Source organism: Aulostomus chinensis, chromosome 20, assembly GCF_037954235.1.
Source record: "Aulostomus chinensis isolate RoL2024-O1b breed Wild chromosome 20, RoL_Achi_v1.0, whole genome shotgun sequence".
NCBI lineage: Eukaryota > Metazoa > Chordata > Actinopteri > Syngnathiformes > Aulostomidae > Aulostomus > Aulostomus chinensis.
Genome location: NC_141339.1, coordinates 25,451,242 through 25,473,154, shown reverse-complemented (window position 1 = coordinate 25,473,154; position 21,913 = coordinate 25,451,242). Strand labels below are relative to the sequence as shown.

General features: G+C 50.6%; 2 protein-coding genes across 14 annotated transcripts in view; both read left to right on the top strand.

The window, feature by feature from the left end:
• The first annotated feature begins 79 nt into the window (after positions 1–79).
• Positions 80–14,152, top strand: senp6a (SUMO specific peptidase 6a). 6 transcript variants are annotated; one of them, XM_086189106.1, is made up of 23 exons: positions 80–216; positions 2,211–2,304; positions 2,618–2,675; positions 4,523–4,629; positions 4,851–4,967; positions 6,070–6,143; positions 7,009–7,103; positions 7,208–7,577; positions 7,936–8,168; positions 8,637–8,777; positions 8,864–8,897; positions 9,153–9,341; positions 9,592–9,785; positions 9,927–10,105; positions 10,825–10,941; positions 11,025–11,147; positions 11,222–11,314; positions 12,110–12,363; positions 12,531–12,616; positions 12,699–12,787; positions 12,884–12,952; positions 13,312–13,462; positions 13,574–14,152. In XM_086189106.1, the coding sequence occupies exons 1-23, from the start codon at positions 186–188 to the stop codon at positions 13,799–13,801; spliced, it is 3,126 nt and encodes a 1,041-aa protein (XP_086045232.1). In that variant the 5' UTR covers positions 80–185; the 3' UTR covers positions 13,802–14,152. The 6 variants fall into 6 exon arrangements, with proteins under 6 accessions (XP_086045232.1, XP_086045231.1, XP_086045230.1 ...); XM_086189105.1 differs by having other exon boundaries at positions 4,806–4,967; positions 7,012–7,103; positions 13,574–14,151; XM_086189104.1 differs by having other exon boundaries at positions 4,806–4,967; positions 13,574–14,151.
• Positions 14,153–15,846: 1,694 nt separating this feature from the next.
• LOC147243472 (unconventional myosin-VI) overlaps positions 15,847–21,913 on the top strand; it is a 48,810-nt gene continuing 42,743 nt past the window's right edge. For 2 of the 8 annotated variants that reach the window (XM_086189982.1, XM_086189978.1), the window contains exons 1-2: positions 16,184–16,304; positions 20,993–21,127. In XM_086189982.1, the coding sequence (XP_086046108.1) occupies positions 16,266–16,304; positions 20,993–21,127 (174 nt within the window). In that variant the 5' untranslated portion in view covers positions 16,184–16,265. Of the gene's footprint in view, positions 16,060–16,183; positions 16,305–16,351; positions 16,777–19,367; positions 19,511–20,992; positions 21,128–21,913 lie in introns of those variants that run through there. The other 6 variants (XM_086189986.1, XM_086189981.1, XM_086189983.1 and 3 more) reach the window with 5 other exon arrangements.

Here is a 21,913-nt window from a genome sequence, read left to right as displayed (position 1 = left end):
CTTATGACCAACAAATGAGAAATGTGTGTAACAACCTGAATTTTCAGGAGCACGATTGTGAAAACACTTTATTGTGAAGGTGGCCTCCGGTGGCTTCCGGTGGACGTGCATTTCCGCCGCTAGCTTGCTACGCGGCTCCGGTCTGTGATGAGCAGCACTCGTCTGAGCAGGATCATGGACTAAACATGGCCCACAACAGAGGCCACTTCTTCCGAGGTAAGCCGTGACACCCCCACCGCGGCCCCGGCGCTCCTGGAGGCCTCCTCCCCGTTCACGGTCCTCGAATCCCCACCTGCCAGACAGCTCTTAGGTCCGCTACTGTCATATAAACGGTCCAAAATACATGCAGCTCCGTGGCTAATGTTAGCATTGCTAGAACCCCCAATCCCCCCATTTTCAGGTTCGTGACAGCACAGGTCTGCGGGCATATGGGGGAACCCCCGGTCCGGTCCGTTGGGACATTACCGGAAAGGGAGCTAGCATGTTTGGGCTAGCTCCGTTCGCTCTGACGTTAGCTGCGTTGGCAGTGTGAGCCGATGTACCGACAGCAGACACGGGCCTTCCTGCCTCAGCTGCTCAGGCTCTGGCACAAATACCGGAATATTCCCGTTAGTTCTGGTCCCTTCGCCTGCTCTCGTCTGCCACCGAGCTGCTAATGAGCATGTTGAAGTTAACGGCCAAGAACAGCCTCGCTAGTCATGAGAGCTCCTTTGGACGGCACGTAGAGCTGCAACGAGCTCTCAGACATTTAACCGAAGAGCTGCTCGATGGTTTCCATGTAAGTACCCGTCACACTGGTAATGTCTTGCTCAGAGGCCGCGGAAACACATACGATGCGTGCCGGGTCTCACTCGAGTCACAGCGAAGATGTACCAGGTGTGGGTGATGTGTTGTCAGGTGTCCATCAGAGGTCAGAGGTCACGGCGTTGCAGCAGCTACCTGTGATGACCTCATCGGGGACGGACGTTTACTCCTCCTCCTTGGGGAAGTGTGTCACTGTAGAATTAGCTGGTCTTCTATTGTGTACACACGTCACCAGCAGGACTGTGCACTCAAATCAGTACAAAGTAGTCAAGTCAATTTATTTCTTTAGCTCCAAACTCCAACCAAAGTTCTGTCCTGACTCTGTCCAAGTAGAGCAGGTCCAGCACCTCCCTCCTTCAATGAACCTCCACCCAACAATTCTCCATCAGCAGCACATCCTGCAACAGCAGCCACCAGAACCTTCCTTTACCAGCAGGAAGGTGGAGCAGATCCAGGATCAGTGGGGACGGAGAGAGAGCAGGAGAGCAGGACAGAGACAAAGACAGAGAATGGAGGAAGACAGAGACAGAAGGAAAGAGAGGGACAGAGATAAAGAGAGAGAGAAAGGAGGAGAGACTGATGGACAGAGAATGGAGGAAGACAGAGAGACAGAAGGAAAGAGAGGGACAGAGAGAAAGAGAGAGAGAAAGGAGGAGAGACTGATGGACAGACGGGGTCTGCAAAGTAGTATTGCAAATATTTTCTCAGTGTTGCACTGATACTCCTCCCTGCTGTCATGTTCTCTCATCACACATGTGAGAACAGAGTCTTGCAGCAGCCCTGCATCCCGTCGACCAGGCCATCCTCATCCTGACCCAGAACCAGCACAGCGCCGTGCATTCTTCATTTTCATCCAGGCACCAGTTCTCCTGGTTGCTCTTCGTTCACTCTCCTCGTGTAGAAATGTCACATCTCAAACAGTTAGATTGTTGTGATCCTCAAACCACCAGAGTGCAGTGTCCCCTCCGTTGCAAGAAACAGACATGCTTGTTTTTAGCATCAGCTGGTGCTCATGCGTCTGGGTTCATCATTGACTGACACACCTGTCGATACAGGTACGTGAATCGCACTCTGAAGATAAAGTCTGCCATCTTGGACAGCTAGCTACAGCTGCACAGTCCAGGCGAAGCACTCGGTCCCTGTGCAATGTCCTCACCTGGAATGATAATAACAAAGTTAAAATCTTCAGAGTTCCAGTTTTCCACAGTCTCTGAACCCACTTGGAGGCTGGAGGGTTTCACTCGAGTTCTAACAGTTCCACCAGCAGTTCTACCATCTCTTCAGCTCTGTGTGGTAGCTAGCTGGATCGGCTCAGCTACCTGGTGCCCTGATAAATGGCTATTTCCTGTGATGGCAGCTGCTTTGTTGGTCCTGTGTGTCTAACGTGAGTCTGGTTTCTGGTTCAGCCCTGGATCGATCCGAGACCCGGCCTGATGGAGGCTACAAGCACAGCTGGACCTTCGCTGTGTCTGCTGGCGGAGAAAAGGACGCGAGACCAGAGTAAGCCCTCGTCCAGGTGCCGCCACATCACTTCCACCTCAGAGTTTCCTGACGCCTGCTGGCATAGTTGATGTAATGGTCCAAGACGACATTCTGATGTTAGACTTGCTACTTAAGCTAAGAAATACCCACACACACACACACACACACATACACACACACACACACATACACATACACACACACACACACACACATACACACACACACATACACATACACACACACACACACACATACACACACACACACACACACACACACACACACACACACACCTCTGACCTCCACCTGTCCTTGTGCTTCCTGTCAGTGCGAACGTGGTGACCATGGATGACATGGACCAGCCCACCTCTCCCGAGGGGAAGAAGGTAAATGTTCCTTGTATGGGTCCCAGGAGGTTGCCCTGGTCGCGCGTAATGACTCAGAACAAATCAGTCAAATATGCTCAAAATGACAGATGTGAGGAGGGAGGAGCTTTCCAGGCTGTACACAACACAGCACCGCCTGTCGTGAGCCCCTCCATCACAGGGGGAACCACTTCCTGAGGACTCTTTAAACAGGAACAAAAGGCAGAAACCTCAGAGAGGAGGGACGCGAATGTTTGCAGCTAACATTAGCAGCTAACATTAGCAGCCAACATTAGCAGCCAACATTAGCAGCCAACATTAGATTAGCAGCAGCAGGCTGTGCTTGCTGTATTCAGCTCATTTTTCAGCCAAGCTACTCCAAGTTTTCTTCTCCTGCTTCCTCCATGTACCATCGGTGGTACGCGCACCACAGTTTGAGAATCACTGATCTAAACTCGAAGCCAAGTAAAATCTGGTCAACTGGACGTAAGTTTATCTTGAAGACGTTTCACCTCTCATCCGAGAGGCTTCTTCAGTTCTAGTGAAGAGTGTGGAAACTCCAGCTTATAAACCTATGTGGGAGTGGTCAGTGCTATTGTGGTGGAAACGACCCTCCCGAGACTCACCTGGCCTCCCCAAACGACAGTCGTTGTGAGGTGTCAGGGAGTTTCAGGGGTGGTCGTTAGGGAGTTTCACCGACCACTCAGATGCTAATGGGCTGTGCTGGCAGCAGCCGTTCCACATGGGTCTTTCAGCTGAACTCTGGCTTCTTTAACTCCTCTTTCAAACCATCTGTCCTCTCTGTCCAGGATTTGGACATGGTCGTCCTGGAAGGAGTGGCTTTCCTCCTTGAGGTGGAGGAAAACCGCTGAGTCCTGTCCTCCAGAGTTGGCTCTTCTATGTTGGGCCATGCGCTTGTTGAGGGGCTGTTTGGTTTCCCCTATGTAGAGATCCGTGCAGGCCTCACTGCATCTGACAGCGTATACCAGATTGCTTTTCTGGCTGTGAGGGGTGGGATCTTTGGGGTGAACCAGTCTTTGTCTCAGAGTGTTGTCTGGTTTCAAAGACACAGGGATGCGGTGCTTATTATAGATTCTCCTTAATTTCTCACGTGAGAAATTAAGGAGGAAAGCCACTCCTTCCAGGACGACCATGTCCAAATCCTGGACAGAGAGGACAGATGGTTTGAAAGAGGAGTTAAAGAAGCCATCCACGTCAGGATAGAGAAACCATCTTTGAACAGAGGAGGTGGACTGCGACATTTCCTTTCACCTATTTACAACCAAGTCCTTTCAAAGCTTCCCCAAAGAGCTCAGCTGAAAGACCCATGTGGAACGGCTGCTGCCAGCACAGCCCATTAGCATCTGAGTGGTCGGTGAAACTCCCTAACGACCACCCCTGAAACTCCCTGACACCGCACAACGACTGTCGTTTGGGGAGGCCAGGTGAGTCTCGGGAGGGTCGTTTCCACCACAATAGCACTGACCACTCCCACACAGGTTTATAAGCTGGAGTTTCCACACTCTTCACTAGAACTGAAGAAGCCTCTCGGATGAGAGGTGAAACGTCTTCAAGATAAACTTACGTCCAGTTGACCAGATTTTACTTGGCTTCGATCTACGATGACCTGGATGAATGAGGACCTACACAGACATCACTGACCTAAACTAAACTTCCTGGGGTGAGAAGCCCCAGTGAGACTGAGACCACCAACCGAGGTGGCTGAATTGAGGAGCCTGAAGTTTAGAGTTAACTGTCTCATAGCAGTAGGAAGGTTATTCCAGAAGAACGGGGGGCGTGTGTTGACACGTGTGTTCATGTGCATTTAACGACATGCATGTTGAGCGCTGTCTGTGTGGTGTCTGCAGTCTCCGTCTCTCAGACAGTTCACTTCGGCGGACCCCCTGAGGACCTATGAGAACCGGCCCAATCACCACATGAGGCCTCTGAACAAGCTGGTGCCCAAAAGGCTCAGGTGAGCTTCCTCTTAAAAGCTTCCAACCTTTAGTGACACATGGCCGAAGTTCCTGAGAAACATAAATCTGAAACTGAGACGACAGCAGCGATGACAGCAGGAGAGCAAAGATGGCGTCACGATCAAAGTGATGCAGTTGCATGAGACTGACACAGCCTATTCTTCCTCTCTTTTAGCGAAGTCCCTCTCACAGTAGCAACGTCTTCCCCCATCCCCAACAGAACCAATTATGTCATCAGACCGGCGCCATCGCCATCGCCATCAGCAGGACTCGTTTTACAGGGGCGCCATTTCCAGCACGCACACATGACCTCGGCAATCAGGAAACCTGTCCAGAGGTGGGGTTCAGCCTATCAACATATCATGTAGCTTTATGTTTCCTCTGAGTTCCACCAGAAATGCTTGATCTAGTTCCTGGTTTGGGTCGGTCTTCAGACTTCCTGTGGTCAGCAGCCTTCCCTGCCTGATCCACTCGCAGCTCATTGCAGACAAAAGAGCCTCTGGCTTGAGAAGACACTGGGATAGACGTGGTTGTCAGGGTGGAGGAGACGATGGGTTTCGTACCTCCTCACGCGGGCACAAGCAGTTGCCACCCTATTGGCTCGAGTGCAGGCTCGCTACTACGACGGGCGCAGTCCCAGTGTTCTGGAACTACAACTTCTCCACTGTTTCCAAGCTGTTGAAAAGTTAACAAGACCTCTTGATCAACAGGAAATTATCTGTAATAGGAATAAATACATTTTCATGGTGGATATTGCAGTCGACATCATCTCCCTTGTTCATACTGATGATGAGGTGAGGATCGCCGAACCTCCCTGTCCAAGATGGCCGGCCTCTTCACACATGCGCGAAACAGGCTGGGTAGTGATGGAGATCAAACAGAGCTAAAAGACCTTATAATGTTGACCCAGGACATGCCTCCAGGCTGAGGTCACAGTCAGCGACCCCTGAGTCTTGCCACACTCAGCTGGATTGAACAACTGAAAGAGGGTGTGTCCGTCATGCCGATCGCTGTGTGTTGATGACGATGATGTGAGCACCCGATGCGTTGATGTAGAGTGAGAACTTGCTGCCTCTTTGTCCGTCCTCACGCAGCCTGGACCTGAAGGGCAGGTGAGATCAGGGTCACGACCGACACATGTGTCACTTCCTGGTGACGTGATACTTCCTGTGTGTGTGGATGGTCGTGTGTTATCACATGATGATTTCTCTGCTATGATGAAACCGTTCAGGTGAGCAATGATGTTTGACCCTGACCTCTGATTTTCCTCGACGTTGAGCTGGTCTGATTTTATGAATGAATATTGTAACATCTGCTTTCATTTTGGGTGGATCAGTTATTATCTTTGTTGTTTTATACTTTTTATTCACATTAGTCGTCCAATGCTGACGTCGTTTCACAATAAACTCGTACTGATCAAATATTTGTCGTGCTTTCAGGAATGAGTTCACCACCCCGCAGCAGCAGGTGGTGGAAGTGGACAGCATCGTCCTCACCTGTCCAGAGACGCCAGGTGTGTGTGTGTGTGTGTGTGTGTGTGTGTGTTCAACTTCTTTAAATCCATTGAATCATTTATCTGAGGGTGATCATCAACGCTACAGTGACTCCTGGTGATTGGACAAATATCAGCACTGCAGAACAGTTCAACGCCTCAGTAATGTTTTAGTGTTCACAAAAGGCCTGATCCCATCCTTCAGCTTGACCAGGACATCAGGGTTCCCACGCGTCCTGGAAAACCTGGAAAATGATTGACCAATTTTCTAGTCATGGAAAACACATGGAAAATGAGAAAAAAGGACAAATGTCCTGGAAACGGTTAATATTTTCTGGAAAATTATTTATCCTCCCCCTGCCTTGTGAGCGAATGCTCATGGGTTAAAAGCTACTCGCATGCATGTCTGTTGTCACCTTTTTTGAGCCCAGCGCTTCTCTGCTTCTAGTTGGCGCAGCGCCCGCGTGACGCCACCGGCCAATCAAATTTTCATTTGTGTCGAGCAACCCTGCAACCCTGGGTTTTCAATTTAGTTTGTTGCTGGATTTAGTGACTTTTCAGACACAGTTACGGATTTAGTGCCGCGAGACATCATAACTATTTTTCATAGATAAATTATGGCCATAGACTGCACATCAAATGTCTGAGTAACAGACATGGAAACAATCTGGATAAATGCAAGTTACAACTGTGGAAAAGAACCCTTCCAAAGGGTGAGGGGGGCAGAGACGTGGAGTAGCGTCTGATGTCAGAACTCGTCTCTGTAGCCGCTGGAAATTTCCTGGAAAACAATTTCAGGGAAAGAGTGGGAACCCTGTATTTGCACTGCTTCACTGATCAAAGTCCGAAATGAAGGATTGATTGGTGTATTGATCAATTCTTTCAGAAGATGAGACCTTGAACATCAAACGACGCATCCAGCAGAAGAGGAAACCACTGGAGGGAGGCTGTAGTTTCCCCTCATCACTCAAACCAACAGAGGTAAGAAACAGAATGGACTCTGATCTTCCCTGATGGGTGAGGGTTAATCTCATGCTGGCTCCCCGAGTTGTCTCATCTGAAGGTGAACACGTTTTCTTCGCCAGCCTCTGCGGGTCAACGTTTATCAAACATTGTGCGGAAAGTGCAACAAGTCCGGCGACATCAGCGGCAAGTGTCCAAACTGTGGCAACGATCCAGTGTTGTTGGCATGTCAGCAGGTCACACTGTCTTTGCCGACCCCCCGACCCCCCATCCGATCGCAGCCCTCCCCCGGACCAAACAGCCCGCAGCAGAACTTTTACAAACCAGCCACCACCTCAAGGGCACCAGCCCGCAGTGAGACTCTACCCATACGGATCACAAGCACCAACGGCAGGTCTCCTCTGTTAGCTGTGACATCGGGCTGCTGTGGTGCCAGGAACCTGCCTAAAGGGAAGAGGGTGGCGGCAGGGCAACATGAGCTCAATGACCCAAGTGAGTACATCAATACAGTGAGCAGGAACTTAGCGCTTATTCTGGTGTTAGTGGTGCCTGACCAGTTCGACAGTCACTGTCTGGATCCTCCAGTGCTGTAACATTGAGCTGGCTAGCTGGTGTTAGCGGGCTAAAGTTGCAGATGTGATCATTGTCACTGCTGCTACGTAGAATGTCTCATTGGAGTTTTTTGAGTGACTGAGTCATGTGACAATTTGTGGTAACATTTCTGATTATCAAAACGGCCCAATGCCACGATCCACAGGCATCTGTGGTGCCAGAACCAACAGGACCAAACGCATCTAATCAAAACATGCCGCTCTTGTGACTGTAAAACTATTGTGCTGTTCCTGTCCAGTCATCTTGTCCAGTGATGACGAGGCTGACAACGCTAGCACAGGAAGTGTCAACAGACTTGATAGCATCTCCCCGCGGCCTGCAGACTCAGCCCACTCCTCACCAGCACCCTCTGGAGGCCGAGTGGAGGCAGCGGTGAAAAGCACCGGAGAGCAGGAAGAGCTGAGTACTGAATTCTTTGAAGATGTCAGCACAAAGATCACAATACCACGGCGAGCCAGAATGAAGGATCAGGTGGGACTCACTGATCACACCACGCTTCTTTAACGGTCAGATGGTTCATGTTCATGACTGATAGGAAGGTGATGGTGGGAATATCAGGAACGCCTCTCACAAGAACGAACGCTGCATGAGCTTCCTGACCATGAATGATGGTTGTATGACAGGTGGTGTAGAGCAGCATGGCTCAAAGATCGTGGCTGGCTAGCAACCAAATGGTTCCCCATCAGTTCCCTGCTAACTGAATCGGTGTCCTTGAGCAAGATACTGAACCCGTGGTTGCTCACGATGAGCCGGCTGATGCCTTGTGTGGCTGCGCCACCAGCTGTGTGTGAGTGTGAATGAGTTGGCAGTGCAAAGCTTTGAGCAGCTACCAAGGTTGAACAAGTGCCAAACTGAGTCCATTTACTTCTTGCATGTCATCATCATGAGGGAAAGGAGAAACTCGGTGGCAACCTCTTAATGTCTATTTTCTTTGTCTAGTTTGGGAATCACCCTGGTGAGCCACTTTTGCCGCGACCCAAGAAGCCAAAGGTCATGTCCAGTAAGTGTGCCAGTATCATCCTGGAGTGTCGTAGTGTGAGAGTGGGGACTCTACGCAGGATGGTGACCAAGCCCGCCGTTGTGAGTCCAGCACACAGCACAAGAAAATGACCATAAATTCTTGCCGATGTTGAACACATGACCTTGTTTATTTTCTTGTTTTTCAGTTTTCCATCGACCACATCCAGCTGGAGACCGAAGGTACGCCATGCCTTTTATTCCCCCAGTTCACCTCCTGATGTGTCAATTATGTTGATCAAATCAGTTCGCTATTGATTCATGTGAAGCATTTTTATGGTTTCAGATAGAAGCTGGACCGAGACCTAATCTCAGTCAGCACTTCTGCTGTTACCATGTTGACCCCAGACACGCTGGAACAGTTTCGGACTTGCTGGGTATTTTATTCATGTTTATTAATCTTTATTATTGTTTCCTGCTGCGGTGGTTTGTCACCAGGGGCGGAGCGTGGTAGTGTGGAGCAAATCTGTCTCCAGGCGTCAGAGCTGATAAGCTGTGAGTGGTGCAGCGTCCGCAAGCTACCGGTCTTGTTCTTCCAAACAACCTCAGAGGGCTGCGAGCGTCTGCGGCAGCAGCTAAACATGTCGGCGGAGAAGGGAGGCCAGTGGTACGACTGCTCTGGAGACCGTGAGTTCAGACACCAAAAGAAAACAAATCGAGCAAGAAAACTGGCGCTTGTGAGGCGATGTTTCTGTTTGAACTGAAATGACTTCACCACTGTATGTTTCTCCAATGACATCTGGTCACGAGGTTGGAGAACCTCCATCTTGATAATAACGTGAAAAAACAGTCCGTCTGAGAAAAAGTTTTGTTTCTGAAGAAGATTATAAACAAATGTGAAAATCGTCAGATAGAAAATCTACCATTGTGATTCCAGAGTCAGACGAAAAGTACATCGTCTTGATCTTCGAGAACGGCCTGGCACTGAAGGAGCAGATGATCCTGGAGGACATCCTGGGAGAGATTGGCCGCACGAACAACCTCAGCAACTTCCCTACCAAGCTGTCCTTCGAGGAAGCCAACATTCGCCTGGTCAACTACAACAAGGCATCCCAGCAGAAAGAGGAGAAGGTGGGTGGAGCCATGTGGCCACCTGACATCATGGCTCAGGAGCACTGCGACCGTTCCCATAGTTGCTGGCCGTGTTCTCTGAGTCTTAAAGTGAACTTGTGGGCAGAGTTAGAATGTTATCACTCCTGTTCATCTCTGCAGGTGAAGCCGGCACAAACATCTCCCAAAATCTGCCAGGTCACCAAGGTTGCCCCGGCGCCGCCCACCATTGTGCCCATACACACGAGGATGGCCACTCGCCAGCAGAGTAGCGCCTATTTGGAGGATGACGATGAAGACATGACGGATGTCCAGCCCACTTTCTCTGGACCAATCATTAAGTGAGTGATGCAGTCTGATGACATGTTCTAAGGGTGTGTTTCCACTTGCTCACTTCGGCTCGGGTCCGGTGGGCTCGGGTTGGTACGGCTCAGGACAGGTGTGTTCACACTGGTACCACGTCAGCGTGGCTGGACTCACTAGCTGAGAGTTCCCTGGTGTAATTAGTGTGTGACACAACAACAACAATGGAGGACGTGGAGGCGGCGTGACGCCTGCTGCTCGTCAGGGGTTTTTGCTTCAACTAAAAGTGAGGGAGGACAGACAGGCGAGGCTTCAAGTGGTGAAACAGAACCCCCAAGAATAAGAGACTTCACCGAGCCATGACCAGGATTCCACCGAGGCCAGGATGATAGGAAGTAGACCACGTGACGGGTAAGTTACCCAATCAGAGCCCCGCTGTGTGGTTACGTCACATTCTAGTCCCTGCTCCGCTCGCTTGCCTTAATTGTCTCAGTGTTCAATACTGGTCACAGATGTTTGGGTTCGATCCGATCCTGACTGTCTCAAGCATGGCCAACCTGTGAAATGTGTCAGTTTCAGGAAGCCACTGAAGGGTCATTTGCTCCGCTGATCCAGGAACATCTGGTGACTGTCGCGTGACGTCATCAAGATTGTTATATTCGTACACGTGGCATTTGTTGGCATCCAGACAGTCACTGAAGGGAGTAAGTTTTTCTGTGTGTCCGTCATCCTCAGTGTCTCCATGTTTGTCTGGCAGGTTAATGGTGTATCCGCCTCCTCCGGCCAAAGGTGGCATCTCTGTCACTAACGAAGACCTCCACTGCCTTAATGACGGCGAGTTCCTCAACGACGTCATCATAGACTTTTATTTAAAGTACGTTTATCATTTGTTGAGAAACTCCGCAGACTAAAGGAGGCTGCAGATGTGTGACTGATGTGGCTTTTCCTGGTTATCAGATATTTAGTTTTAGAGAAATTGAAAAAAGAAGATGCCCAGCGGATCCACGTCTTCAGCTCCTTCTTTTACAAGAGGCTGAACCAGCGTGAGAGGAGGAACCTTCCTGACACCGCCAACCTGCCGTGAGTACCAGCGCACCCCTTCATCTGCCTCTGCTATAGCATCTGGCCTCTGAACGATTCACCTTTGTGTCCAGAATACAGAAAAGGAAGCACAACCGGGTGAAGACGTGGACACGCCATGTGGACCTGTTCCAGAAGGACTTCATCTTTGTCCCTATCAACGAATCGTGAGTCTGACATTTGTCTGATTGTCATTTAAAAGGATGTCGATGGAATGCTCTCATGTGAGGGTCAGGGGTGTGGCCACCAGCACCTAATATCCCTCCCTCCATCCATGTTCTCCCTCTTCTCCTGTTGAGGGTGGTGGGGGTGGAGCCTATCCCAGCAGCCTTCCCCCTGGACAGGTCGCCAGTCCATGGCAGGGCCAACACATAGAGACAGACAACCATTGGCTCTCCCAGCCACGCCTACGGTCAATTTAGAGTCTGGATTAACCTGGTCCCTCTTGATGTCTTTGGACTGTGGAGGAAGCTGGAGTACCAGAGAGAACCCAGCAGGAACAGGGAGAACATGGAGACTCACCCAGAAAGACCCCGTGCTGCAGCCGGGGCTCCACCCACAACCTTCTTGCTGGGGGCCACAGTGAGGACCACTGCTCCACCCACAACCTTCTTGCTGGGGGCCACAGTGAGGACCACTGCTCCACCCACAACCTTCTTGCTGGGGGCCACAGTGAGGACCACTGCTCCACCGGGCCGCATCCACCTAATACCGCCCTGCCCCAAATAATGAAATATCGCTCTAGCGTGCAAACACCAACCTTCCCCCTCTCTCTGCGCTCTCTGACAGTCACTCGCTCTTCGGAACCAGAAATGTTCCAAACTCACATGAATGACGATTGTGGCTCTGATGGTTCTGGACAAGATTTTGGTTCTGATGGGAGTTTACAGTGACAACAATGGAGGCCAATGGTCCACGATAATAACTTCAAAATAAAAGCCTCCTGGGTCTTGTCTCATCAGAGCTCACTGGTACCTGGCAGTCATCTGCTTCCCGGGTCTTGAGGGTCCAGTCTATGAGCCCAGCGCCACCCCAACTGGAGAGCCACTGTCAGAAGAGGGCATCCCAGACCACTGCCGGCCACTGTCCCCAGACAGAGATGTACTGGACAGCTCCCCCGGTGATCCGTCCCCTGCTGCCCTCAAGGCACCCACAGACGCTCAGACTGACAGCGACGTTGTCAAGAATGCCACTGTAACTGAACAACAGTACACAAGTGAGTTGGACTGGTGATGACAGGTTGGAACCTGAACAAGGTTGTTTACATCCTGCTATGTCTGACCTCAGAGTATTTGAAGTTCAAACTTTTCATGTTAAATGTGCCATATGTGAACGCCAGGAAACAGGAAGTTCAATTGCATCCTTGTGTTGTTTGTTCTTCAGGTGAATTGCACAGAATCAGCGTTTGCTACAGTTCTAGAAATGGAGACGACACATTAACGTTCTCCGACGACCAAAGCTCCTGTCAGGTATTCGCCATTGTAGTTGTTTTGGCCACCAAGTGATGCAGTGACAGTAACATCTGACCTCAACTTTGGCTGGACTCTGCAGGACGAATGCAGCGAGGATGGGACGCTAGCAGACGACGCCCTCAGCTCCGACGCCTCCACTCTGAACTCCAGAGCAAACCTCTGTAGACAGTGAGTGACACTGCTGCTGTTGACCTGTGGGGCGTGCCGGCACTCAAATGCTGCAGCCTGGTGAACACTTTTTCACGTCATCTGTTTCTTCTTCAGGCCGTGTATCCTCATCATGGACTCACTGAGAGGTCCGGCTAGGTCAACGGTAGTGAAGACGCTAAGAGAGTAAGACACACAACAAACCCCCACACACACAGACGCACACTGACTCAAGTGGTGACCATGGTCATGGCTCAGGCAAGCTGATATCCAGTCACAGTTGGTGTTAAACCCTGTGACAAAAATGTGTTTCTTGTGGCTGTTTCACAATAAAAGCTCTGTTTTGGCAGTCTGCTTTTATTTGAAATTGCAACAGGATCCAATAAAGGTGTGTTTGATAACCAGCAAACTCAATTGGCACCGTCTGGGAGGGCCTGTACGTCACAGACATCTGCTGTGCGGTCATTGGTTTGGGTTCTCATGGTGACCACTGATGGTGAAGGTATCAGCAAGTAGGGAAACCAACTCGTGAGTGTTCATTTTAGGTACCTGGAGGTGGAGTGGGAGGTGCGTAAAGGGAGCGAGCGGAGCTTCGGGAAGGACACAATGAAGGGCTCGAGTCCTCGAGTGCCTCAGCAGGATAACTTCAGCGACTGCGGTGTTTACATCCTGCAGTATGTGGAGAGCTTCTTCGAGGTGAGAAGACCAGAAACCTCCATCTACCTTCTCTGTCCGAGAGTCTTTGGAATCTCAAAGAGTCCAAGATGGCTGCTCTTACGTATACATCCTGTTTGTCTCTGCTTGCAGAACCCGATCTCCAGTTTCCACCTGCCCATGAACCTGTCGGACTGGTTCCCACAGCAGCGGATGAAGATGAAGCGTGAGGAGATCCGGGGGTTGATCCTGAAGCTCCAGGCACAGCAGGATTTGGATAAGAAACCTGTGGAGGCAGAGCCCGGCTCCTCAGAGGAGCCTGACATCGAAGAGACTTGTGGGTCCACAGGGGCGCTGCCTCATTTGCCCATCAGCCCCTGAAACAACCCCTCCCAGTGTCCAGCCTGGTGGGGGTGGGGGTTGATGGTACGCTGCTGGTTTCCTGGACTCGCTATCAACCACAGACATTCAAACACCTTTAACTTGGAATAAACATGACGTGTAAATACGCCGCAGGTTTGCGTTGCCTTTGTAATTCACGCTGTTAAGTTATGTTTCACCTTGTTCTTGTGCAGAAGAGACTGTACTGCTCTTGCATCACATTTTTATGCTTTCAAGTTGTGTAGAATAATATTGATAATGATAATGTTAATAATAATAAAAACAAGGTAGACAGATGCTGTTTGTGGGCGGGGTCACTTTACAGGAAGTGGAGTCACAGACATGGTTCGCTGCTTGTTGAATGAATTAAATGCTAGCGGCTGCCTGAGTCTTCCTTGTGTTGTCGTCTGACTCCCATGAGCCATGGAGACGTCTCCATCAGCGAGGCTTCCTCCACCCTCCACTCAACCCCACTCAGTCCGACTTGCTCATGTGGGGACTTGAGACCTTCTAGCTTGAAGGAATTGAACTCAAGTACCTGAATAATTCTGGATGTCGAGAGGTTGCATTTATTTCTGAAGTACGACAGAAACATGGGAGTCTGATTCTGACGGCAGGAACGCAGGACGGCAACGGCTCGTTGGGTGTGGACCCTTCAGCAGAGGTGTTCCTCAAGATGGCCCATCCCTCCCTCCATCATCATCCATCCATCCCTCCATCATCATCCCTCCCTCCCTCCATCATCCATCCATCCCTCCATCATCATCCCTCCCTCCCTCCATCATCCATCCATCCCTCCATCATCCCTCCCTCCCTCCATCATCCATCCATCCCTCCATCATCCCTCCCTCCCTCCATCATCCCTCCCTCCATTCATCCCTCCATCATCCATTCATCCCTCCCTCCATCCATCCCTCCATCATCATCCCTCCCTCCCTCCATCCCTCCATCATCCATCCATCCCTCCATCATCCCTCCCTCCCTCCCTCATCCCTCCCTCCATCCATCCATCCCTCCATCATCCATTCATCCCTCCATCCCTCCATCATCCATTCCTCCCTCCCTCCATCATCCATCCCTCCATGTTCCCCCTCTCCTCCTGTTCAGGGTGGTGGGGGTGGAGCCTATCCCAGCAGCCTTCCCCCTGGACAGGTCACCAGTCCATGGCAGGGCCAACACATAGAGACAGACAACCATTGGCTCTCCCAGCCACGCCTACGGCCAATTTAGAGTCTGGATTAACCTGGTCCCTCTTGATGTCTTTGGACTGTGGAGGAAGCTGGAGTACCAGAGAGAACCCAGCAGGAACAGGGAGAACATGGAGACTCACCCAGAAAGACCCCGTGCTGCAGCCGGGGCTCCACCCACAACCTTCTTGCTGGGGGGCCACAGGGAGGACCACTGCTCCACCCACAACCTTCTTGATGGGGGCCACAGGGAGGACCACTGCTCCACCCACAACCTTCTTGATGGGGGGCCACAGTGAGGACCACTGCTCCACCGGGGCTCCAAAACACCTTCCTGTCTATGATCAAACTTCACATTTGATCCACAAATTGAGTTGAGAGGGAAACTAACAAAACAAGTTTTTCTTAATTTTTTAAAAAAGTTTTTAAAAAGTTGAGTTTTTTAATGACTAATTTAATTAAGTAATTGAATAATGTTTAGGACGTCGTCGCCATGGCAATACAGCAGGGTCGACATCTCCCTGACGTCGCCGCCTCAACGAACGTCAATCTGGCTCGGAGTTGAGTTCGTTTCTCAACTCATCGATGTGGCTGCCATGACGAGCCGATATCCGCTTTGAGGTGATCAGTAGGTTCGATTAGAACGTTTGTGCCGGTAACGCGTCCCAGTCGCCGCCCGTGAGCCTGTCAGCTGATGGACACTCGTTAACGTGAAGTTCTTCCTTTTTGATTTCTTAGTCCGCTTCAGATATTGCAAGTGTTTTCAGAATTTCAGGAGTTTATATTGTTTACGCGACAAAGCAGGATCCGCGCATGCTCGCAAGGCTCGACAACGCCTCCTACAGGAAGGAGCATGAGCACCCGTCCAGGCTCGTGACGTCATGAGGCAGTTTCCCTGGATCGCTGCGGGAGTTCGAGGCTGCAGGGCGGTGGGACTGTGGCCCAGGAGCCAGAGCGGACTCTGATCACCTGCACATCCGGCGAGCGGTGCTTCGGACGGGATCTTCCTTCTCGTTTTGTCCCGCCCACGTCATCTAGAGTTGAAGCTGCGGGAGCTGACACTCGAACCAGGTGCGTCGGAGCTCAGATTCCAGAACGTTAGCTAGCGACCCGGCTAGCAGCAGCTCGGCGGCTTCCCACTCACTCCCCCGGGTGGAACTCCGCGGTCATGGGGCAGCGAGCCGCGGCAGAAACCTCGATACGACGGAGATGTCGGATCCGTACCCGGGTTGAACCGCTTCTGCTCGCTGACAGGAGGGTGAAGCGACGGTCAGGCGATGACGCCGGGCTCCCTTAGAAAAGCTCTCAATTTCAGGGTTCGTGGATTCCGAGTGTGAGGTCGCTCCCGAGCGGAAAACTGCGTCTGTTCTCGTCGAGTGTGCGGCTCATTCAGAAATCGGCGCTAATAAAATCTCCCCTTTCGTTGATTTTTCAGAGCAACTCCGAGTTTTCTACTGATCGCTGCCGGCAGCGCCAAGTGGACCGGGTCCTAGAGTCACGCAGACCGAACTGGAGATTCGGGTCTTTGGAACCGGTACCGGCGTCGGTTGGTTGTTGATTGTCCTCGTATGTGGAGGACGAGCGAGTCGCAGCGGAACACCAGGGTGTTGATGCGGTTCGGGTTGTGGGTCAGAGTCCGGACGGGACGTCGTTTGTTATTGTCGAGCTGCTGCGGCCTCCCCGCGCGCACACGGGAGTGACGGTGTTTCACGCGAGAGTCGCGGTTGAAGCTGTCGGATGTGTCCGGCTCAAGCAGTCCCTGCGTGACTCTGCGTGATTGGTGGTTATGTAAGTTTTCTGTGCTCATTGTGGTCCCGAGCGGAAGCCGCTTTCAAATTCTTGTCGTGATTTTAAAGCCTGTCAGGATGAAGTAACACTACTACAGTAGTAGTCGTGTTCCCACTGTTACTAATACTGAGGTTTTTACTACTGCTACTTCGAATACTCCTGATGAGACGTGCACTCCTCTTGGTGTTCATCAGGACACCGGAAGCTTCAAAGTCCAGCGCGTGATTAGCGGGACACGTGCACCTTGACGGGGCAGCGCCCCCTCCTGCAGCAGCTTCCAGGTCAGCTGGATGTCGAGGTTCCAGGCAGAAGTTAGACTACTTGGCGTCCAACATGGCGGCTGCTGTCCAAGTGCCTCGCTGGTTAAGCTGGTTATGTGCATCTTTATCCAGTTAATGTGCCTCTGCTCCTAAACTCACCAGCCAGACTGTTGGAAGCCAATAGCGGCTAATGGCTAATATCCACACCAACATGAGCAGCAGTGATGAGCCGTGGGCTCATTTGGGTCTTCATTGATGTGAGTTAGATAAGTAGGGGGTGTCACCCCTGGCAAGTCTTTGTGATGAGGGGAACGGGTGCCCTGAGGTGTCCCCCTTCACACCATCTGCTAATCTGCCACCATGCTTGGCTGGGGGTCTGCGGGCCGGGTCACCTCAGAATCAGAGTCACTCTTATTGGCCAAGTTCGAAAAAAATAAAACCAAGGAATTTGTTCCCAGGTTGGAATGGTGGCCAGACCACCCAGAAAGACCTCAGGTCGGTGGAGCACCTTTATCAAGACAGAAAGGTCGTCCGTGATATGGCCACTGTCTGTCCGTCACATCTCTGGTGTCACATGGTCTCGTTACTGCCACATGACCTCTGAGCCCTCAGCCATGCGTGTCATCCGTCTCTTGTGTGTTTTCCAGTTGGAGACAGACTTGGCGTGGAAGAGTGAGAAGCCTGCGTGTCTCCTAGCAACCAGAGCTCTGTAGGAATTAGGTTGTAGTTGCTGCTGAAGCAGAAATAGACTCCGGACTCTTTTAAGTGTCAGTTTTCTACTGCTTCATCATTTAAACTCAATTTAGAGCTTGAACAAGCACTTCCTATTCCTGCTGCAGCTCAGCTGACTGAATCAGTGTGACATCATCGTGTCAACATGAACGAACCCCACCTGTGGCTCTGAGTGCCGCCATTCATCCACCGATCCCGGCAGGATCATAAACTGGTGACTTTTGGAGGAAGACACATCTGCTGGCTTGCAAGCGTGCCTGCAGGATTTAGGGGGTCGTGGTCATGGAAGAGTGTCGAGTCACTGCAGTTGCTGGTCAGAGTTTTTATTCTTGTGGACTTTGACCTGAGTTAATCCCCCCGGGGTGAATTCCTGCTGGTTTCTCCCAAGCTGATGGTCAACTGTGACGCCTTCGCCACTCAGGAAAGCTGCGTATTATTTAGACATTCTAGGTCAGATGTCGGCTACTAGGTTAGGTTACTAGGTTAGGCCTCTGGCCAAATTAGTTTGAAACCATTAGATGGTGGTCCAGGCCATCAGTGTCTTGTTGCTAACATGCTAAACATTGGTGGCTAGTCAGGGCCCTCTGTTCCACCTCTTCCATGTATAGGTTGACCTATACATGGAAGAGGTGGAACAGAGGGCCCTGACTTCCTTCAGTGGACCCTCCCCCACCCACTGGTTCCGATACGTTGATGACACCTGGGTGAAGATTAAGGTTCAGGAGGTACAACCGTTTACAGCACACATCAACTCGGTAGACGTCAACATCAAGTTCACCAGAGACGATGTGAAAGACAACCATCTGCCCTTTTTGGACTGCGACGTCTACGTTCAAGAGGACAGGAGCCTGAGGGTGGATGTGTACAGGAAACCCACCCACACTGACCAATACTTGCTTTTTGACTCTCACCATCCTCTGGTGCACAAGTTAGGTGTCATCAGGACGCTGCAACACCGAGCGGAGACCATCCCCACCAGCGTCCAAGGCCGGAAAAAAGAACAGCAGCATCTGAAAAGAGCACTTAAAACTTGTGGCTTCCCAGACTGGACCTTTGTAAAATCCTCTTCCAGGTCCAGAAAGGAGGAGAGCTCCAGGAGGAGGGAAGATGAAGAAGGCAGGAGAAAAAACATAGTGATCCCCTATGTGGCAGGGGTTTCTGAGAAATTAAGGAGAATCTATAATAAGCACCGCATCCCTGTGTCTTTTAAACCAGACAACACTCTGAGACAAAGACTGGTTCACCCCAAAGATCCCACCCCTCACAGCCAGAAAAGCAATCTGGTACACGCTGTCAGATGCAGTGAGGCCTGCACGGATCTCTACATAGGGGAAACCAAACAGCCCCTCAACAAGCGCATGGCCCAACATAGAAGAGCCAACTCTGGAGGACAGGACTCAGCGGTTTTCCTCCACCTCAAGGAGGAAAGCCACTCCTTCCAGGACGACCATGTCCAAATCCTGGACAGAGAGGACAGATGGTTTGAAAGAGGAGTTAAAGAAGCCATCCACGTCAAGATAGAGAAACCATCTTTGAACAGAGGAGGTGGACTGCGACATTTCCTTTCACCTATTTACAACCAAGTCCTTTCAAAGCTTCCCCAAAGAGCTCAGCTGAAAGACCCATGTGGAACGACTGCTGCCAGCACAGCCCATTAGCATCTGAGTGGTCGGTGAAACTCCCTAACGACCACCCCTGAAACTCCCTGACACCTCACAACGACTGTCGTTTGGGGAGGCCAGGTGAGTCTGGGGAGGGTCGTTTCCACCACAATAGCACTGACCACTCCCACATAGGTTTATAAGCTGGAGTTTCCACACTCTTCACTAGAACTGAAGAAGCCTCTCGGATGAGAGGTGAAACGTCTTCAAGATAAACTTACGTCCAGTTGACCAGATTTTACTTCGCTTCGATCTAGCAGACTTGTGTTGAGTGGTCTGTGATGGCACACCTTCGATCCCGTCTCAGTTGGCAAGGCAGGAAGGAGGCGTGGTCTGTGTCAAGTGTCCAACTCGTGACTCTTTTATGGACGTTAGACTTTGACTTGAAGACGAGGACTTGTCAATCTTTAAACAGTTTTACACATCTTTTTTTTTTACCGGTCAGCATATCCAAGGGCACCACGTTTTGCCACCATTGTCAACATTCCTCTCACTTCCTCTCAAGCAGGTCAGTGGTGGACAGTTGTCACCTGATGAGGTCATCACAGGTGACCTGACAGGAAGATCCTGCTTTTAAGGGTGTGTGCGTTTGCCTCTGAATGTGTTGGGACATTCAGTCACCTGCCATCTGATGTCACCACACAGACCACACCCTGTGGCAAGCCTTTGCCCTGGGCAAGGCCCCGGTGCATGCTGGGTAAAGATGCACTTGTGGCATGCAGACAGGTCACACAAGCCTTTGAGGTCAGTGGTCAGGTGGGTGTCTGTAATTACGTGACCTTGGATTCTGAAGAAGATCAGGCTTTGAAAGCATGTGAGTCATGTGACCTGCTTCTGAAATGTTCATTCGAATGTGTCAGGAAGGTTGTTTTCATGACACGTGACATAAATATGAATCATGATGTCATAATTTAATTCTGATGAGGTGACAATCAAGAAGTCAGATTGAAGCTGCCGTGTGGGATGTCACACTTTGATTACATGCGTGTGATGATGCGTTTCACCTTCATCGTGAGCCTTCCATCATGTTGACGACATGTGCGTTTGTTTCCTTGACGACAACACCTGAGGGTTAAATGCGTGACTCCGTCAACTGACCGTCACTCATGTCGACGTGATGGAAATGACGCCGTTGAAGACTTTTTAATTCAAAAGTAAAAATAAGGTGAAGTTCCTTTCAGCTTTGAAGTTGAGTATAAATTTCGCTCTATAAAGTGCTGCATAGCGGAGTGACAATAAATGAACCTTTGACCTTTGAATGTGACATCAGAGGTGTGCCAGAGACGTTCCTCATGCCTGGCGGAGTTGTCGTTGTCTGTAACTATGTTTACATTTCCTGTATGGCGTCAACACTGTCAGCAGGTTGTCCGTCCAGATCACATGACCCTCTGGGAGAGGCAGCAACAAATAACAATGCAGCAATTGACAGTTGTTATGAAGAGGACATGAAACACATTCACTAGAATACATGATAAACTTGAGCCTCACCTCCACCTTGACCTTATAGAAATATTACTGGATTGCTAAATCACCACAGTCATTAACAGTCACCATATTTTCCAGAACCTTCCACGTGGCGTGATGGAGGATGGGAAGCCCGTGTGGGCGCCTCACCCATCAGACGGGTTCCAGCTCGGAACCATCGTTGACATCGGCACTGACAGTCTGACCATCGAACCCCTCAAACAGAAGGGCAAGGTGAGCAAGGATAACCTGCAGGTTTAACTGGTTCTGGCCCATTGCTGACCAGCTGGGCGGAACCAAGTCACCAATGTAGGGGGTTATTAAAATGTGGACAAGTGTGAGGAGTCTGTCAGGCCTTTGATTTGGTGACATTAGCATGTTTCCCTCTTTGGTTCTTAATTGACAGTTCCACCATGGGTTCAGTGTCGCTATGGTAACCTGTATAACTGAGGGGTCTCCCCTGTGTTTACTGACCAGATAACAACCCTCCGTCTGGCTGATGACACGTTTGTTTTTCCACAATCACTCATTCGCTCTGCTTCATGTCAACTTGTCTTTAACCTCTTTATTTAAACTGAACTGCGAGTTGAACGAGAGCACGTTACAGTAGAAAGTAGAACCCAAGTCACAGAGCAGTGTCTGCACCAGAACAAAGACCCGTCTGTTCCCCTCAGCCAGTTTGTACCAGTGTCCATCTGACGATGTGTTCACTTACTGCTGGGATGAAAGACCACATCGTCCCTCTGGCAGTCCAGTTGAGTTTCTGAGGACGTCCAGGTCCTATTATTGAACCACCTCCAGTCCTCCATGATGGAATACACAAGCACATCAGCATCCGGTGCTGAAGAGCAGAAAAACAGGGGCAGCCACTTCCTGTCTGAACCTTACGGACGTGGCGAGTACCACAAGGACATAGCACCTAGACTTAGGATGTGTCCAGCACTGAAGTAGGAACTTGTAGTACATGACTTATCTTCCTATGTACTTTCACGTCCTACACGCAATAACTTCAAAAATACC